The sequence below is a fragment of the Pelodiscus sinensis genome, chromosome 32 (assembly GCF_052426305.1).
Source record: "Pelodiscus sinensis isolate ZL-2025 chromosome 32, ASM5242630v1, whole genome shotgun sequence".
Taxonomy (NCBI): Eukaryota; Metazoa; Chordata; order Testudines; family Trionychidae; genus Pelodiscus; species Pelodiscus sinensis.
The window spans coordinates 546461-561662 of NC_143083.1; the positions used below are offsets into that span (position 1 = coordinate 546461).

Consider the following 15202-nt stretch of genomic DNA (forward strand, 5'->3'; position numbering starts at 1 on the left):
GCGATGACAGGACGTTGCCATGGAGGAGGCGCCAACGGATTGGCTGGCCCCGCTGGGTCACTCAGTGGGCGGGTGGTGCTGGGATGGCCGAGCCCGGAGCCATCTCTCTGTCTGGGCCGCTGACGTGAGGGGCCTGGAGCCCAGCCCCCGGGCAGCAGGTGAGCTCCCAGCTCCAGTCGCGGGCTTCGCTTGGCGGTGGCCGACAGCGGAGCTGGAGGGAGGGAGGGAGGCGGCCGGGTCGCTGTCACCTCAGTCCTGCTTGTGCCTGTTATTTATGGAGGAAGCGCCCATATGGCCCCCCAAAGGCAGAGAGCGGCTCGTCGCACCGGGTGGCGGTTGGTCCACAGTAGGCGTAAGCCCGGCCTTGAAAAGGGGGCTGTTGACATCGAGAAGACAGTCAAATGGCGGAGAAAGGAAATATTGGGGGGGGGGGGGGGCTCGTTGTACCTACGGAGAATGGGGGCTGAGAGACTAAATGTCTTGTCTAAAATCAGTAGTAGATCTCCAATAGTCTTGTCAACAAAGGATCATCCTTTTGTAATCCTTCCACAGGAACACGTGGAGTCTCCCCATAAAAACATCACCATGTCCAGTGACCTCTCTATAGGCAGCACAGAAATGGGAGAAAAGGAAAAAAACAAAGATCTGAGGAGGGTGACCCTTATGGAAACAAAGCTTAATCACAGCAGATTCCTAAAGAAAAAACAGCATGCACATAGAAGCCAGCTGAACCAGGTGGATACTGGTGCCATGCTGGAGGGAAACAAGAATGTTGCAAAAAAAACACTGGATACAGCCTCAAAGGTAAGGTCAAGTGCCATTCTGAGAAAGCTAGCACAGATAGAAAGCAAGATCATGACTCGAAAGGTGCAGCTGGATTTGGCAGATACTGAGTTAGACCTGAATATTTCGGATGAAAAGGACTCAGCCTCGTCCAGCCTTGAGCAGAGTACAAGAGGTAGCCGATATCTAAAGAAAAATGACAAAGTCAGTGATTATGTGGTATCAACTAAAGTCAAGGGGGAAAACTGGCACCAGACAACAAACAAAGTGCCAGTTAGAAAACAGCTTGGACTAGATAGTGATGAAGAGGAAATGAGACAATTACTAGGGAGCTCTTTGGAGTTTTCCAGTGAAAATGAGAACCAGAAGGATGTCACCAAATACCGGAAGGATGTCACCAAATCAGATGGAAAGGTAACAAAAATTAATCTTACTGGGTTAGACGTTGTTTATATTTTATGAAATTATACATTAAAATGGCAGATAGCTTTACAGAAAATGTACACATTTTAACAACTTATTTTCTAGTATTTGTAATCCACTTTTGTAAAATGAGAGCTAATGTCAGTTGACATGCTTCTTAGTCTATGTAGCATTCTGAATGGTTCATTATTTATTGTTATCAATATAGTGCATTTTTACTTTTGGTGACAGTAAAAGGTTTACTAAAATCTTTTAAATAAAAGTTGAAAATTATGTAAAATTACATATCTTTTTTCAAGTCCTTCACAAAGTCCAAAATGAAGATTCCACCAAGAACATCTTTTCCACCCAAAACCCAGTCGTCTTCAACAAATCTATTTAGTGCAAGTTTTCAGAAAAGAACTTCCAATATAATTAATTCACAAACTCCTCCACCAAGTAGAAATTTGCCAAGACTAACTAGTATGTCTTCTCAATCATTGACTTTAAATAAAGACAGTATTACAGAGAATGCTTCACCTAAAACAAACCACATTAAACAAAGCCAGGTGTCCTTGTCTGAAAGAAGTGAAGTCAAGTCTTTGGATGAGTTGTTTTTGAAAGCAGCAGATACAGAGGATGCAACCAGTGAAAGCTCCAATGGTGAGTTTTTTCTAAGTTCTTTTTACATTTCTACTTATGTTCTAAATAGTCTTGATGTAAGCCATGGATGCTAAAACTAAATTAGAGCTCATCATATTCAACAAACTTATACAGAGCTCTAGATCCCATCAAAGGGATTGAGATTTGCTCTGAGCATTGGTTTTCTAGTGCAATATAAACTCTTTTTCCCTCATTTTTGATGGCTGAAGGAAAAGCAAGGTCCTGCAGTCAGAGTTTTTTTAGGCATCAATGGGCAGAAATCCTATTGATTTTGGTGAAAATTGGAACACCAGAGGTTGAAAATCAGGGGAAAATGTTGTTCCATTCATCCAGTGAGCAGTTTCAGCAGCTTCAATCACCTCTGTAATTGTAGATAAAAGAACCAGTTGATAGCAGCCATTGATACCTTCCAGCATAACAATATTCCCCCATCTCGGCTCTGTCCATCATAAGAACATAATAATGGACATACTGGATCAGATCAGAGATCCATCTAGGTCAGGAAAAAAACAGAACAGGTGTAATCATCAAGTCACCCATTTTCAGCTTCTACAAAGAGAGGCTAGGGACACCATCCTTGCCCATCCTGGCTATTGATGGACCTATCCTGCATACATTTGTCTAGCTCTTTTTGCACTCTTAAAGACTTGTCCTTCACAACATTCTGTGGTAAGTAGCTTCACATGTTGACTGTGTTGTCTCCTTATGTACCTTTTGTTTTAAACCTGCTGTTAATTTCATTTGGTAACCCCTAGTTCTTGTTTCAATGGGAAGGAATAAATAACATTTCCCTTATCTACTTTTTCCAGATGAGTCATGATTTTGTATACCTCTTACCATATCTTCCTTAGTCATCTCTTTTCCAAGCTTATTATTCTCTCCTTATATAGCAGCTGTTCCACACCTCTAATAGTTTTATTGCCTTTTTTCTGAACTGTTTCCAATTCCAATATATTGGATGAGGCAACCATCGATGTATATGTTTCAAGGTGGGGTATACCATCAATTTATGTAAAGGCAATGAGATACTTTCTGTGTCATTAGATATCTCTTTTTCTTAATGATTCCCATAATTCTGTTTGCTTTTTTGACTACTGCTGCATATTGGGTGGATGTTTTCAGAGAATGATCCACAATGACTCCAAGATCTTTCTTCAGTGGTAACAGCTAATTTAGTCCTCAACCTTTTTTTATGTAGTTAGGATTATATTTCCCAGTATGCATTACTTTGTATTTATCAACACTGAATTTCATCTCCCATTTTGTTGCCTCGTTACCTATTATACCATGGCGGGTATAATAGGTAGGGGAAAGCATTGCCTTCCCAAACTGCCAGCCTGGCCCTGCCAATACTCTATTCCCAGAATGACTACTGTAAGCATTCTTGGGGCGGAGTGTTGCTGCCCCTAGTGCCCACCCTCCTCCCTCCCTGGTGCTCTGAGCCAGGGATGCTGGAGCCGCATGCTCTTCTCCCTCCTGCTCTGGGGCGGGAAAGCTGGAGCCGCCCACCTGCCCTCCTCCATCTCTACGTTCCAGGGCTGTAGAGGCTCGGGCCATGCACCCTTCTCCCTCCCAGGTGCTCTAGGCTGGGGCTACACACCTGCTTGTCTGCCTCCCCTCTCCTTGGTGAGGAGGCCACCTGGCTGCCGTCGGAAGTGGGCCCCAGCAGAAAGGGCTGGGAGTGAAAAGGACTGGTCCCAGAACAGACTCCTGGGAGATACCTCTAGCTACCTCTCTCTCCATTCTGAAAACTGACCAGTTATTCCTACCCTTTGTTTCCTGTCTTTTAACCAGTTACCAATCCATGAAATGACCTTCCTTCTTATCTCATGACAGCTTACTTAAGACCCTTTGTTGAGGGACTCTGTAAAAGACTTTCTGGAAATTTGAGTAAACTATATCCACTGGGTCCCCCTTGTCCACATGCTAGTTTACATCTTCAGAGAATTTGAGTAGATTGGTGAGGCATGATTTCCCTTTACAAAAAACATGTTGACTATTCCGCAATAAATTATGTTTATCTGTGTCTCTGACAATTTGAGTTTTTACTAAGTTTACCTAGTACCGAAGTTAGATCACCAGCCTGTAATCGCCAGGATCACCTCTGGACTCCTCTAGTCATTTGGTACAGAAGTTGATTTAAAGGATATGTTACAAACCACAGTTAGTAGTTCTGCAAATTTCATTTTTGAGTTCTTTCAGAACTCTTAGGTCAGTATCATCTGGTCCTGATGACTTATTACTAGAAATGTTAAAATGTTTTAATTCAGGTAAATGTGTAACCGCTTAAGAGTCTTTTTAAAGTCTGTTCCCTGTGCACTAGCTCCCATGTAGTCCCTCTCCCCCCTGCACTATTGCCTTGCTCTTGCTTACAGGGAGCTGGCTTAAAAGGCAGCAGTATAGGTAGGAGAGGTGGCTCTGCGGGAGCCGGTACATACAGAGATCCTGTCCCATCCCTCTGCATTGCTGCTTCTGTGCTTCCTGGGAGCACTGACTCCTATATACCCCTCCCCTTTGCGCTGCTGCCGTGAATGTTAACTGATGAGCCCACATTTACACTTTCCCATCTCTACTTTATTACTGTTTCGTTTATCAGTTTGTTCCAAATGACACCTTAGTCTGTGATAGTTCCTCAAATTTGTTCCTCAAATTTGTAACCTAAAATTTGATGGCTCAGGTTTGGGAATCTCCTGGTGCCCTCAGCCATGAAGATAGATGCAAAGAATTCATTTAGTTTTTCCCCATTGGGTGGTTAGCAGACTTCCAATGTACTTGAACAAATTGCTGGGTTTTTTTGAGTTTTTGACTAGCTGTTCTTCAGATTCTTTTTTGGTCTGCCTAATTATATTTTTACTCATTTGTCAGCGTTTATGCTCTTTTCTGTTTTCCTCTAGGATTTAACTTCTGCTTTTTAAATTATGCCTTTTTCCTTTTTATCTCACTGCTTCTTTTACTTGGTTGTTAAGCTGCCATCCTTCCAGTTTTCTTTTAAAAGTTAACATCCTGAATAATTTATTTCTCAAGTTTAAAAAAAAAAAAGATAGGGAACAGTGGGGTTTCACCCAAAGCCTCTGGCAGTACCAGGAGGAATGGGGATGAATAGAGACCCTGGGAGGAGGGAAAATGGGGGATAGTGTTATGGAAAAGGGAATATGAGAGGCATGCAGTCTCTGGCATATAGTTGGGTGGAATAGAGGACATGAGTAGAAGGGAGAAATGACGGGCACACAGGGACCCTGGCATTTGATGCGGAAAGAATGGGAGACAGGAATGAGGGAATACTGAGCCTCTAGCATGTTAGGAAAGAGTACACAGCGGACCTTGGCATGAGAGAGAATTGCAGAGTGTCCTTGAAACACAGGGTAATAAAAGAGAGGCATAAGAAGTATGTAAAACCTTCTTGATCTATATGAATAAATATTTAAATCAGGAAAACAGTATTGAATGTATGGCCTTTCCTCTTTTAAGGGCATGTGTAAGGTAGCTTTCTTGCTCTGATACAAGGTGACCATTTGCCATTCAATTGCAGACTTCAGATTCAATATTTTGAGCATTGATGACTTGGATCTAGATGTTTCTCGTGATAGAGAAGAATTAAAACAAGAAGTAAGTACTGTAGTAAATCATTATGTTACTTACAAGAGTTTGTATTCATGTGTCAAATGAAGATGGATGTTTTGAAGGGAATACCTTCCATTTTATCTTCTAATAGTCTGTATAGACCCATTATAGAAAGTAAATTGACCAGATTTACACTGTCTGTCTTTGTCTACATTACACGTTTTTGCGGCAGAAAATATGCTAATGAAGTTATATTCACTTGGTTTTAAATTTCCTTTAGCAGATTATATGTTAGTTACACTTACCTTTTAGTAATATTTCAAGGGAATGTCTCTCATTTCCTATTAAGAAAAAAAGAGTCGACAAAGGACACAGCAACCAATAAGACCAATATTTTATAAGCAATCTACACTGTAGTACAATGTTGTGCACAGCTCTCTGAAACACTTCTAGCTTGCATTGTTGAGACTTCACTTTTTTTTTTTAACAGGAGACAGACATTCAGATGTCTAAAAAATCAAACAAAGACTCGAAATCAAATGTGTTTCCTATGAATAATGACCAAACCCCTCTTAAAGTAGCGAGTGCCTTAACTAGTACTAATGCTGCTTCTGACAATGATATGGAAGCGGAAATCATGACTGAAGCAGAAATCTCTGAGCTTTTAAGTGGAATTTCTACAGACTACCTCAGTGTTAGACAAGTTTTTAATGGGCCTGAGGAGAGCACTGTTAATTCAGAATATTCAGAAGACTTTGAAAAATCTCTGTCTTTACCGGTATCTGAGACTACAGACCGAAGGTCACTGTCTGAAATGTCAGTGGAGCACTCTAACAGCTCAGTGTATTCCAGAAAGGACCTTACTCCCTCAGTCTCATCACCTCATTCTAACAAAAAATGGCACAAGATAGTAAGCAGAGTAACTGTGAAGGAAATGGCTGTGCAAACAACTGACTCTCCATTCATCTATCACTGGTCAAAGAGTAAGTTCACATTTATTTAAAATGTGGGGGTTTCTAGTTTCAAGTGTTAATCCTAAATAGTTGTCTAAACTCTATTAATAAATTCAACATCAGAAGGGACAATTGTTATTAGAGATGTCAGCATATTGTCATGTGACGATTAACGGATAAGCCTGATCTTATCGGTTCATAAGATAAATAAGCCTCATACTGCAGAATCCACATCAAAGCTTCCTGGGGGGCAGGACCCTAGCTCCTGCTGCCCCTGCTCCTGGGGAGGCTTTGCTGCAGCAGTGAAGCCTTTCTCTGAGCTGGGTGGGCAGAGGCTGCCAGCTCCACTCCCAGGGAGAATTTTTCTGGCAGAGGGACAGAGTTTAACCGATAGCATCAGCTTATTGGTTAAACTCTAACATCCCTATGTATGTCTTATTTTGTTTACATTTGTCTAAAGGGTAGTTCTTAGTTCATGTACTATATCCTGAATTAATCAAAAATACTTTTTAAATCTTTCACAATATCAGCGGTCTGCACAAAAACTACTACATAATAATAGCATAGTTGGTAGCATAGCTTGTAGCTTCCAACTGTTGTTGTTAAAGGGCAGCAGAGGGATGGGACTGATTTCTTTGAGGGACACTGGAACCTACACAGGCCATAGCAAGACAGTGGGGATTGAAATAATACTCAGTGTCCTAAAACAGGATTTTTAACAATTGAAGTATGAAATAAACATGTTACTAAAGTGACCCTACCAATGTAGGTGTTACATTTATTTACTAGTGAAAAGCCAGGCTCCCAATTTACAGAGGTCAAGCAGCTGATGTTTTACTACTTCTGCAGGTAACTGTTTTCAACCCATGACGGTCGTTTTCTTTAGAAATAAAGGCGCGCGCACCAGTTGCTTTTGCCATTCAGGCTCTTTAACTGTCTAGGTCTGATTCTAATATTCACTGCCTACCTCCTGAAGTTATGCATAAACTAGACTGTCTGGGGAGAGTGTGTTGGTAATTTTTTTAACTATATTTTCCTGTATTTGTATATTTATCATTGGTGTCATCACCTATTGCTCTCCCCTCCACTTGATATCTTTTGTTGTGGAGGGAGGTATTCAGAAAGATCTTAACTGAGAGTACAGATCCATTTAAGGAGTTAAAGAATGAACCCAATAAACCCATAGGCTATGTCTAGACTGTGCCCGTTTTAGGGAAAAAATATGCAAATAAGGCAAAGCATGGGTTTGCTCAAATCCTGAAAAAAATGCAGCAAAATAGCTCTTGTGCAAGAGGGGGTTTTTGTGCAAAAACGAGCTGTGCAGAGAGCTCCTTTTTGTGCAAAAGCAGAGCCTTATTAATTATGCAAATGAGGCATGGTGATATTCCATGCTTTGCCTCATTTGCATATGTTTTTGCACAAGAGGCTATAGTGTAGACATAGACTCACTCTGGCATGAATAAAGATTCTGGGCCAGTTTTGCAACTAGCCCTAACAAAATGTTTTGGTGTGGATGGCCATTAGGAAGTGTTGTGCTAAGTCAGTGGTCCCCAACCTTTTGAGGTTGTCGGGCACCAGGGGGCGTGGCCGTTCGGGCGCCAGGGGGCGGGGACACTTGCGCCCCAGGGGTGGCCCCCTCCATAGCCGCATGCCCAGGGCCGGCGCTCCCCCCCGCCATGCGCCCGGAGCCAGGCCAGCCCTAAGCACCTGGCGGGCGCATGGAAATGCCCCCGCGGGCGCCATGGGGACCATGGTGCTAGGTGCATGGTAATGCATGTTGCAAAGTCCTATGGTGGGACAAGTTCTACTTTAATTGCCATTTGTTTTTGCCTTGCTGTATATTTCTGATGCCTTCATGAACAAGTAGTCCAGTTGGGGGTCAACGAGGAACCTACCTATGAATGGTCAAGATTAGCTAGGACTCTTCAAGGGAGTATGAGAAAACAGAACAAAAACTAGGCTGATATAATTGAAAACAACTGTTCTGCACTGTAGTGTTTGAGCAATTCCTAGGGTTAGACATCTATAAAATAGTAAGTTTCCCCACGATGGCAAATAATGAGGTGACCTCCTCAAGACAGACAAGCAGCACCACATTAGTGGTCTTCAGTTTCTGTGTTGTCTGGTAGAAATCGGTGGTTAAAGCTGTTCACAAATTCTACAGACTTCTGAAAAGTGGAATACTGCATTATTCCAATTCTAGTTCTGAAATACTTCATCAGAAACAATAATGTTATGATTCTATCCTGTGCATAGGTGATGGCACAGCAATCCTTGGCCCAGCTGTAGGCTGCAGCTATATTGATCCAGTACCTATTGCAAGTCATGTTGTCACCATGGATGCTGTGGAAGGTATTGTAAAAGCAAGAAACTAATAATTTTATTGTCCTTGTACTTAGTTTGTTCAGAATTTACTATTTGCAATTCACGTTACAATATTCAGCATACTTGTTCTTTTCCCTCCTGCTTGTAGCCCTGACTGCATATAGTCCTGCAGTGTTTGCTTTAAATGACATGTTAAAACAGCATTTGCTACTAACTCAGCAGTTTGTGGAGACCATCCACCATCTTCATTTATCACTTGTGGAGTCACTGGAGGATGAGAAGTTTCAATATCACACACTGGCAGAAGCCAAGGAGGTAATTGCAGCAGAGCACAAATTGAATGTTTTCTAGAGCAGCAGTTCTTGAGATGGCAAGGTGTGAGCAGGGCTCAGGGGGTCTACCAAAATAAATCAGAGAACAGAGTTGGCAGAGTTTGCAGTTCTAAAACTGCAAAAATAAAGCCCAAGCAATTTAGTTTTATGGGGGCCTGAGCAATTGCCCTGTGACTCCCTAACTTAACCCTCACTTAATCTGGATATGTAGAAAAACAGTTGTGGCACAGATGGACCATAGAGTTTAAGAACATGTTGGGGGGAGAGCCTTGAAAAAAGGTTGAGAACACCAGGCTAGAGCACAAGACAGTTTATAGTAAATATGAACTGAGTCTAAACATGAGCATAATGTATGTGACTCTCCCCCTTCCTCTGCTAAAGAAATTTATAGCAAAGAAACAGCTCTTTCCAGTACCATTTATTCCCCATTAGAGGGCTATGTCTAGACTGCAGCACTTTTCTGGGATGCCAGAGGTATCCCGCAAAACCAGTTTTTGGAAAAGCAGACAGGCTCTTTTGACATCCCTGTACACCTCATTCTATGAGGAAGAAGGGATGTGTTAAAGAGCAGGTTTTTCTGAAATTTGGCACCCTGTGGACATGCCAAATTTTGGAAAAGCCTCGACAGAAAAGTGGGAACAGATACACAAATTGCATTTTGTCTTTTTCTAAATTACCTTTGTAGTCTAGATGTAGCCAGATTAACAAAGTGTTTGCTTAGCTGCTATTTAGATTAAAACAAGTTTGAAAGATCTTCTATTAGCCAGACACAGATAGTTCTCTGCAGCATCCAAGGGGTTACGGCTGCTTGCTAGATAGGTCTTGGAGGGGTAGCTGTGATGGTTTTGCAGATACACCCTAACATCTTTAAGGTGCCACAGAACTTCTCATTGCTAGTTAAGAATAGCACCATATCTTAAATGGGGGAAGCTAGTTCTTTAGAGATGTATGTTATGGCTACTATAGGACTTTGATAGAGTGGGTTCTGAGTTGCTAGACAAACGTTTAAGCACCATGTGGCTAATTTTTCACTAAATAGTGTAACTATCTAATCTGGTAAAAGACTTATGCTTGCAAAATGAAGTACCCAGGTTAGGAATACAGAATTAAGACCACTGATCTCACTTCTGTTCAGGCCATTTATTCATATGAATTATGCTCAAGTTGCATATTTTCCATAAGACCCTTGCCTCATGCAGTGCATTGAATAGACAGTCCCCACAGAATTTTTTTAAAATTATTGAATGCATGTTCCCAGATATTTTAGTATTCACCATTTTGAACTCTATGGCTATGTCTACACTGGCAGTTTCTTGCGCAAGAACTCTTTTGCAGAAGAGTTCTTGTGCAAAAAATCTTCCACAGGCGCATCCACACCACCATGTGCTTTTGTGCATGGCAGTGTGGAGGCTCTCTTGCACAAGAAAGTTCTGATGGCCATTTTAACCATAGGGGCTTCTTGCGCAAGAATCATAGAATAATAGGACTGGAAGGGACCTCGAGAGGTCATCGAGTCCAGCCCCCCGCCCTCAAGGCAGGACCAAGCTCCGTCTACACCATCCCTGACAGATGTCTATCTAACCTGTTCTTAAATATCTCCAGAGAGGGAGATTCCACCACCTCCCTTGGCAATTTATTCCAATATTTGACCACCCTGACAGTTAGGAATTTTTTCCTAATGGCCAATCTAAACCTCCCCTGCTGCACTTTAAGCCCATTACTCCTTGTCCTGTCCTCAGAAACCAAGAGGAACAAATTTTCTCCTTCCTCCTTGTGACACCCTTTTAGATATTTGAAAACTGCTATCATGTCCCCCCTTAATCTTCTTTTTTCCAAACTAAACAAGCCCAGTTCATGAAGCCTGGCTTCATAGGTCATGTTCTCTAAACCTTTAATCATTCTTGTCGCTCTTCTCTGGACCCTTTCCAATTTCTCCACATCTTTCTTGAAATGTGGCGCCCAGAACTGGACACAGTACTCCAGCTGAGGCCTAACTAGTGCAGAGTAGAGCGGCAGAATGACTTCACGAGTTTTGCTTACAACACACCTGTTGATACAACCTAAAATCATATTTGCTTTTTTTGCAACAGCATCACACTGACTCATATTCAACTTGTGGTCCACTATGACCCCTAGATCCCTTTCCGCCACGCTCCTTCCTAGACAGTCGCATCCCATCTTGTATGTATGGAACTGATTGTTCCTTCCTAAGTGGAGCACTTTGCATTTCTCTTTATTAAACCTCATCCTGTTTACCTCTGACCATTTCTCTAACTTGCTAAGGTCATTTTGAATTATGTCCCTATCCTCCAAAGAAGTTGCAACCCCACCCAGTTTGGTATCATCTGCAAACTTAATAAGCGTACTCTCTATCCCAATATCTACATCATTGATGAAGATATTGAACAGTACGGGTCCCAAAACAGACCCTTGAGGAACTCCACTTGCTATCCCTTTCCAGCAGGATTTAGAACCATTAACAACAACTCTCTGACTACGGTTATCCAGCCAATTATGCACCCACCTTATCGTGGCCCTATCTAAGTTATATTTGCCTAGTTTATCAATAAGAATATCATGCGAGACCGTATCAAATGCCTTACTAAAGTCTAGGTATATGACATCCACCGCTTCTCCCTTATTCACAAGGCTCATTATCTTATCAAAGAAAGCTATCAGATTAGTTTGGCATGACTTGTTCTTCACAAACCCATGCTGGCTATTCCCTATCACTTTATTACCTTCCAAGTGTTTGCATATGATTTCCTTAATTACCTGCTCCATTATCTTCCCTGGGACAGACGTTAAACTGACCGGTCTGTAGTTTCCTGGGTTGTTCTTATTCCCCTTTTTATAGATGGGTACAATATTTGCCCTTTTCCAGTCTTCTGGAATCTCCCGTCTGCCATGATTTTTCAAAGATCATAGCTAAAGGCTCAGATACCTCCTCTATCAGCTCCTTGAGTATCCTGGGATGCATTTCATCAGGACCTGGTGACTTGCTGACATCTAACTTTCCTACGTGATTTTTAACTTGTTCTTTGTGTATCCTATCTTCTAAACTTACCCTCTCTCTGCTTGTATTCACTACGTTAGGCACTCTTCCAGACTTCTCGGTGAAGACCGAAACAAAGAAGTCATTGAGCATCTCCGCCATTTCCAAGTTTCCTGTTACTGCTTCTCCCTCCTCACTAAGCAGTGGGCCTACCCTGTCCTTGGTCTTCCTCTTGCTTTTAATGTATTTATAAAAGGTCTTCTTGTTTCCCTTTATGCCTGTAGCTAGTTTGATCTCAATTTGTGCCTTTGCCTTTCTAATCTTGCCCCTGCATTCCCATGTTGCTTGCTTATATTCATCCTTTGTTAGTTGTCCTAGTTTCCATTTTTTATATGACTCCTTTTTTATTTTGAGATCATGCAAGATCTCCTTGTTAAGCCAAGCTGGTCTTTTGCCATATTTTCTATCTTTCCTACACAGCGGAATTGTTTGCTTTTGGGCCCTTAACAACGTCCCTTTGAAATACTTCCAACTCTCCTCAGTTGTTTTTCCTTCAGTCTTGCTTCCCATGGGACCTTACCTACAAGTTCTCTGAGCTTATCAGAATCTGCCTTCCTGAAATCCATTACCTCAATTGTGCTGGTCTCCCTTCTACCTTTCCTTAAGATCATGAACTCTATTATTTCGTGATCACTGTCCCATATACTGTCTTCCACTTTCAAGTTCTCAGCTAGTTCCTCCCTATTTGTTAAAACCAAATCCAGAACAACTTCTCCTCTGGTAGCTTTTTCAACCTTCTGAAACAGAAAGTTGTCTCCAATGCAGTCCAGAAACTTATTGGATAGCCTATGCCTTGCTGTGTTAGTTTCCCAACATATGTCTGGATAGTTGAAGTCCCCCATCACCACCAAATCTTGGGCTTTGGATAGTTTTGTTAATTGTTTAAAAAAGGCCTCATCCACCTCTTCCACCTGGCTAGGTGGCCTGTAGTAGACTCCTAGCATGATATCACCCTCGTTTTTTACTCCTTTTAAGCTTAACCCAGAGGCTCTCTACACTGCTATCTCCTACGTTCATCTCCACTTCAGTCCAAGTGTGTACATTTTTAATATACAAGGCAACCCCTCCTCCCTTTTTTCCCTGTCTGTCCTTCCTGAGCAAGCCGTACCCTTCCATACCAACATTCCAATCATGTGTCCCATCCCACCAGGTTTCTGTAATACCAATGATATCATAGTTGTATTTATTGGTTAGCAATTCCAGTTCTTCCTGCTTATTACCCATACTTCTCGCATTTGTATATAGGCATCTAAGATACTGATTTGATCTTGCCTCCCTGTTGTGCCCTGACCCTCCTTTCTCCTTACCATGATAGGCCGTAGTCCCCCCCATCTCCCAGTCCCACACATGCAGCACTTACCTGTGGGCTTTGCTCACCTGCCCCTGTCGAACCTAGTTTAAAGCCCTCCTCACAAGGTTAGCCAGTCTGTCTCCAAACAAGGCCTTCCCACTCCTGGAAAGGTGAACTCCATCTTCGCCAAGCAGTCCCTCCTGGAAGAGCATCCCGTGATCAAGGAAGCCGAATCCCTCCTGGCGACACCATCGTCGCAGCCAGGCATTCACCTCCAGGATGCACCTCTCTCTGCCCGGGCCCCTACCTTTGACAGGAAGGATCGAAGAGAATACCACCTGCACTCCAAACTCCTTCACCCGTACTCCCAAAGCCCTGTAGTCACACTTGATCCGCTCAGTGTCACACCTGGCAGTATCATTTGTGCCCACGTGGATGAGTAGCATGGGGTAGTAGTCAGAGGGCCGGATAATCCTCGACAATGCCTCCGTAACATCTCGGATACGGGCCCCTGGCAGACAGCATACCTCTCGAGATGAGCTGTCAGGGCGACAGATGGGTGCCTCCGTTCCCCTCAGAAGAGAGTCTCCAACCACCACTACCCTACGCTTCCTCCTCGCAGTGGTGGCAGGAGACTGCTCAACCTTGGTGGTGCAAGGCCTGGTCTCCTCCACTGTGGGGGGTGACTCCTTGTCTCCTGCAGAAAGTAAAGTGTAACGGTTATGTAACAACACAGTGGGAGGGTTAGGAGCAGGTGTGGAACACTGCCCGCTGCCGGAAGTAACCAGCTGCCAGTGCTCACCCTGCACCACTGCCTCCTCCATAAGTGGCTGGTCAACAATCCTACATCCTAGGACAGTGACCTCCGTGGACTCCACAGGAATACTGTCCAGGAATTCCTCATGGCTTCGAATGCTCCTCAGCCTGGCCACCTCCTCCTGTAGCTCTCCCACCTGCTGCCTGAGAGATTCCACCAGCAGGCACCTTTCACAATGGTTGTCTCCCCCAGCCTGGAGATCACTCAGTGGGAATTGCAAGCCACAAATACAGCAAGACCACACCAGGACCTGAGTAGAGGCATCCATGCTCAGGTTCTCTGTCTGGATACAGGCACAGGTGGAGGAGACAGGAGAAGTACTGGCACAAGCGCTTCGGGTCTTCATCACCATCAGTCACTCCCTCTGCCCAACTCCCTCTTCAATTCCCCTGTCTGCAGTCCCCTGTCCGCTTCGCTCCCCTGGTCGCACTGCTCTGGCTTTTTAAAGCCTGCTTGCCTAGGTCAGGCCTGCCCCCTTCTGAGAAATTCATGTGGTCTGTCTACACTGCACTCTTGTGGAAGAGCTCTTGTGCAAGAGGGCTTATTCCTCATGGGGAGAGGAATAACTCTTCTGGAAGAAGCCCTGTTTTACAACGCTATACTGTAAATTTATTTGCGCAAGAACGCTCGTGCAGTGTAGACAGCAAGGCAAGTTTTTGCAAAAGAAGCTGCTAGTGTAGACATAACCCATAGGTAAATATAAATCTTTTGTGCTTTTTTCTGTGCTCATCATCTTGAAAACAATTTTTCAAAACCACTCCGGAAGATGACTTATCTCCATTTTATACAACGGGATGGGAGATCAAAACTGAACTGTCCACTAATTTTGAGTACCCAATTTACAAGAGCCCATTTGAGTATTTTGCATGTTATGTATACTGCACACCTTCCACTGACATCACTTACTGACTGCTCAACATTCCTGTAAAATCATATCCTCTCTATAAAGTTAAACCAAAAATTTCATAGATGGTTTAAATGACTTACCCAGAACCACGCAAGTACTCTGAAAGACAGGCC

General features: G+C 43.1%; 1 protein-coding gene across 6 annotated transcripts in view; it reads left to right on the forward strand.

Moving 5' to 3' along the window:
• C32H19orf44 (chromosome 32 C19orf44 homolog) overlaps window positions 1–15202 on the forward strand; it is a 22747-nt gene continuing 7545 nt past the window's right edge. For 3 of the 6 annotated variants that reach the window (XM_006122448.5, XM_014573316.4, XM_006122449.5), the window contains exons 1-7: window positions 1–158; window positions 553–1197; window positions 1506–1848; window positions 5378–5454; window positions 5900–6392; window positions 8619–8714; window positions 8836–9002. In XM_006122448.5, the coding sequence (XP_006122510.2) occupies window positions 586–1197; window positions 1506–1848; window positions 5378–5454; window positions 5900–6392; window positions 8619–8714; window positions 8836–9002 (1788 nt within the window). In that variant the 5' untranslated portion in view covers window positions 1–158; window positions 553–585. The remainder of the gene's footprint in view (window positions 159–552; window positions 1198–1505; window positions 1849–5377; window positions 5455–5899; window positions 6393–8618; window positions 8715–8835; window positions 9003–15202) is intronic. The other 3 variants (XR_012896757.2, XR_012896758.2, XM_075903369.2) reach the window with 1 other exon arrangement.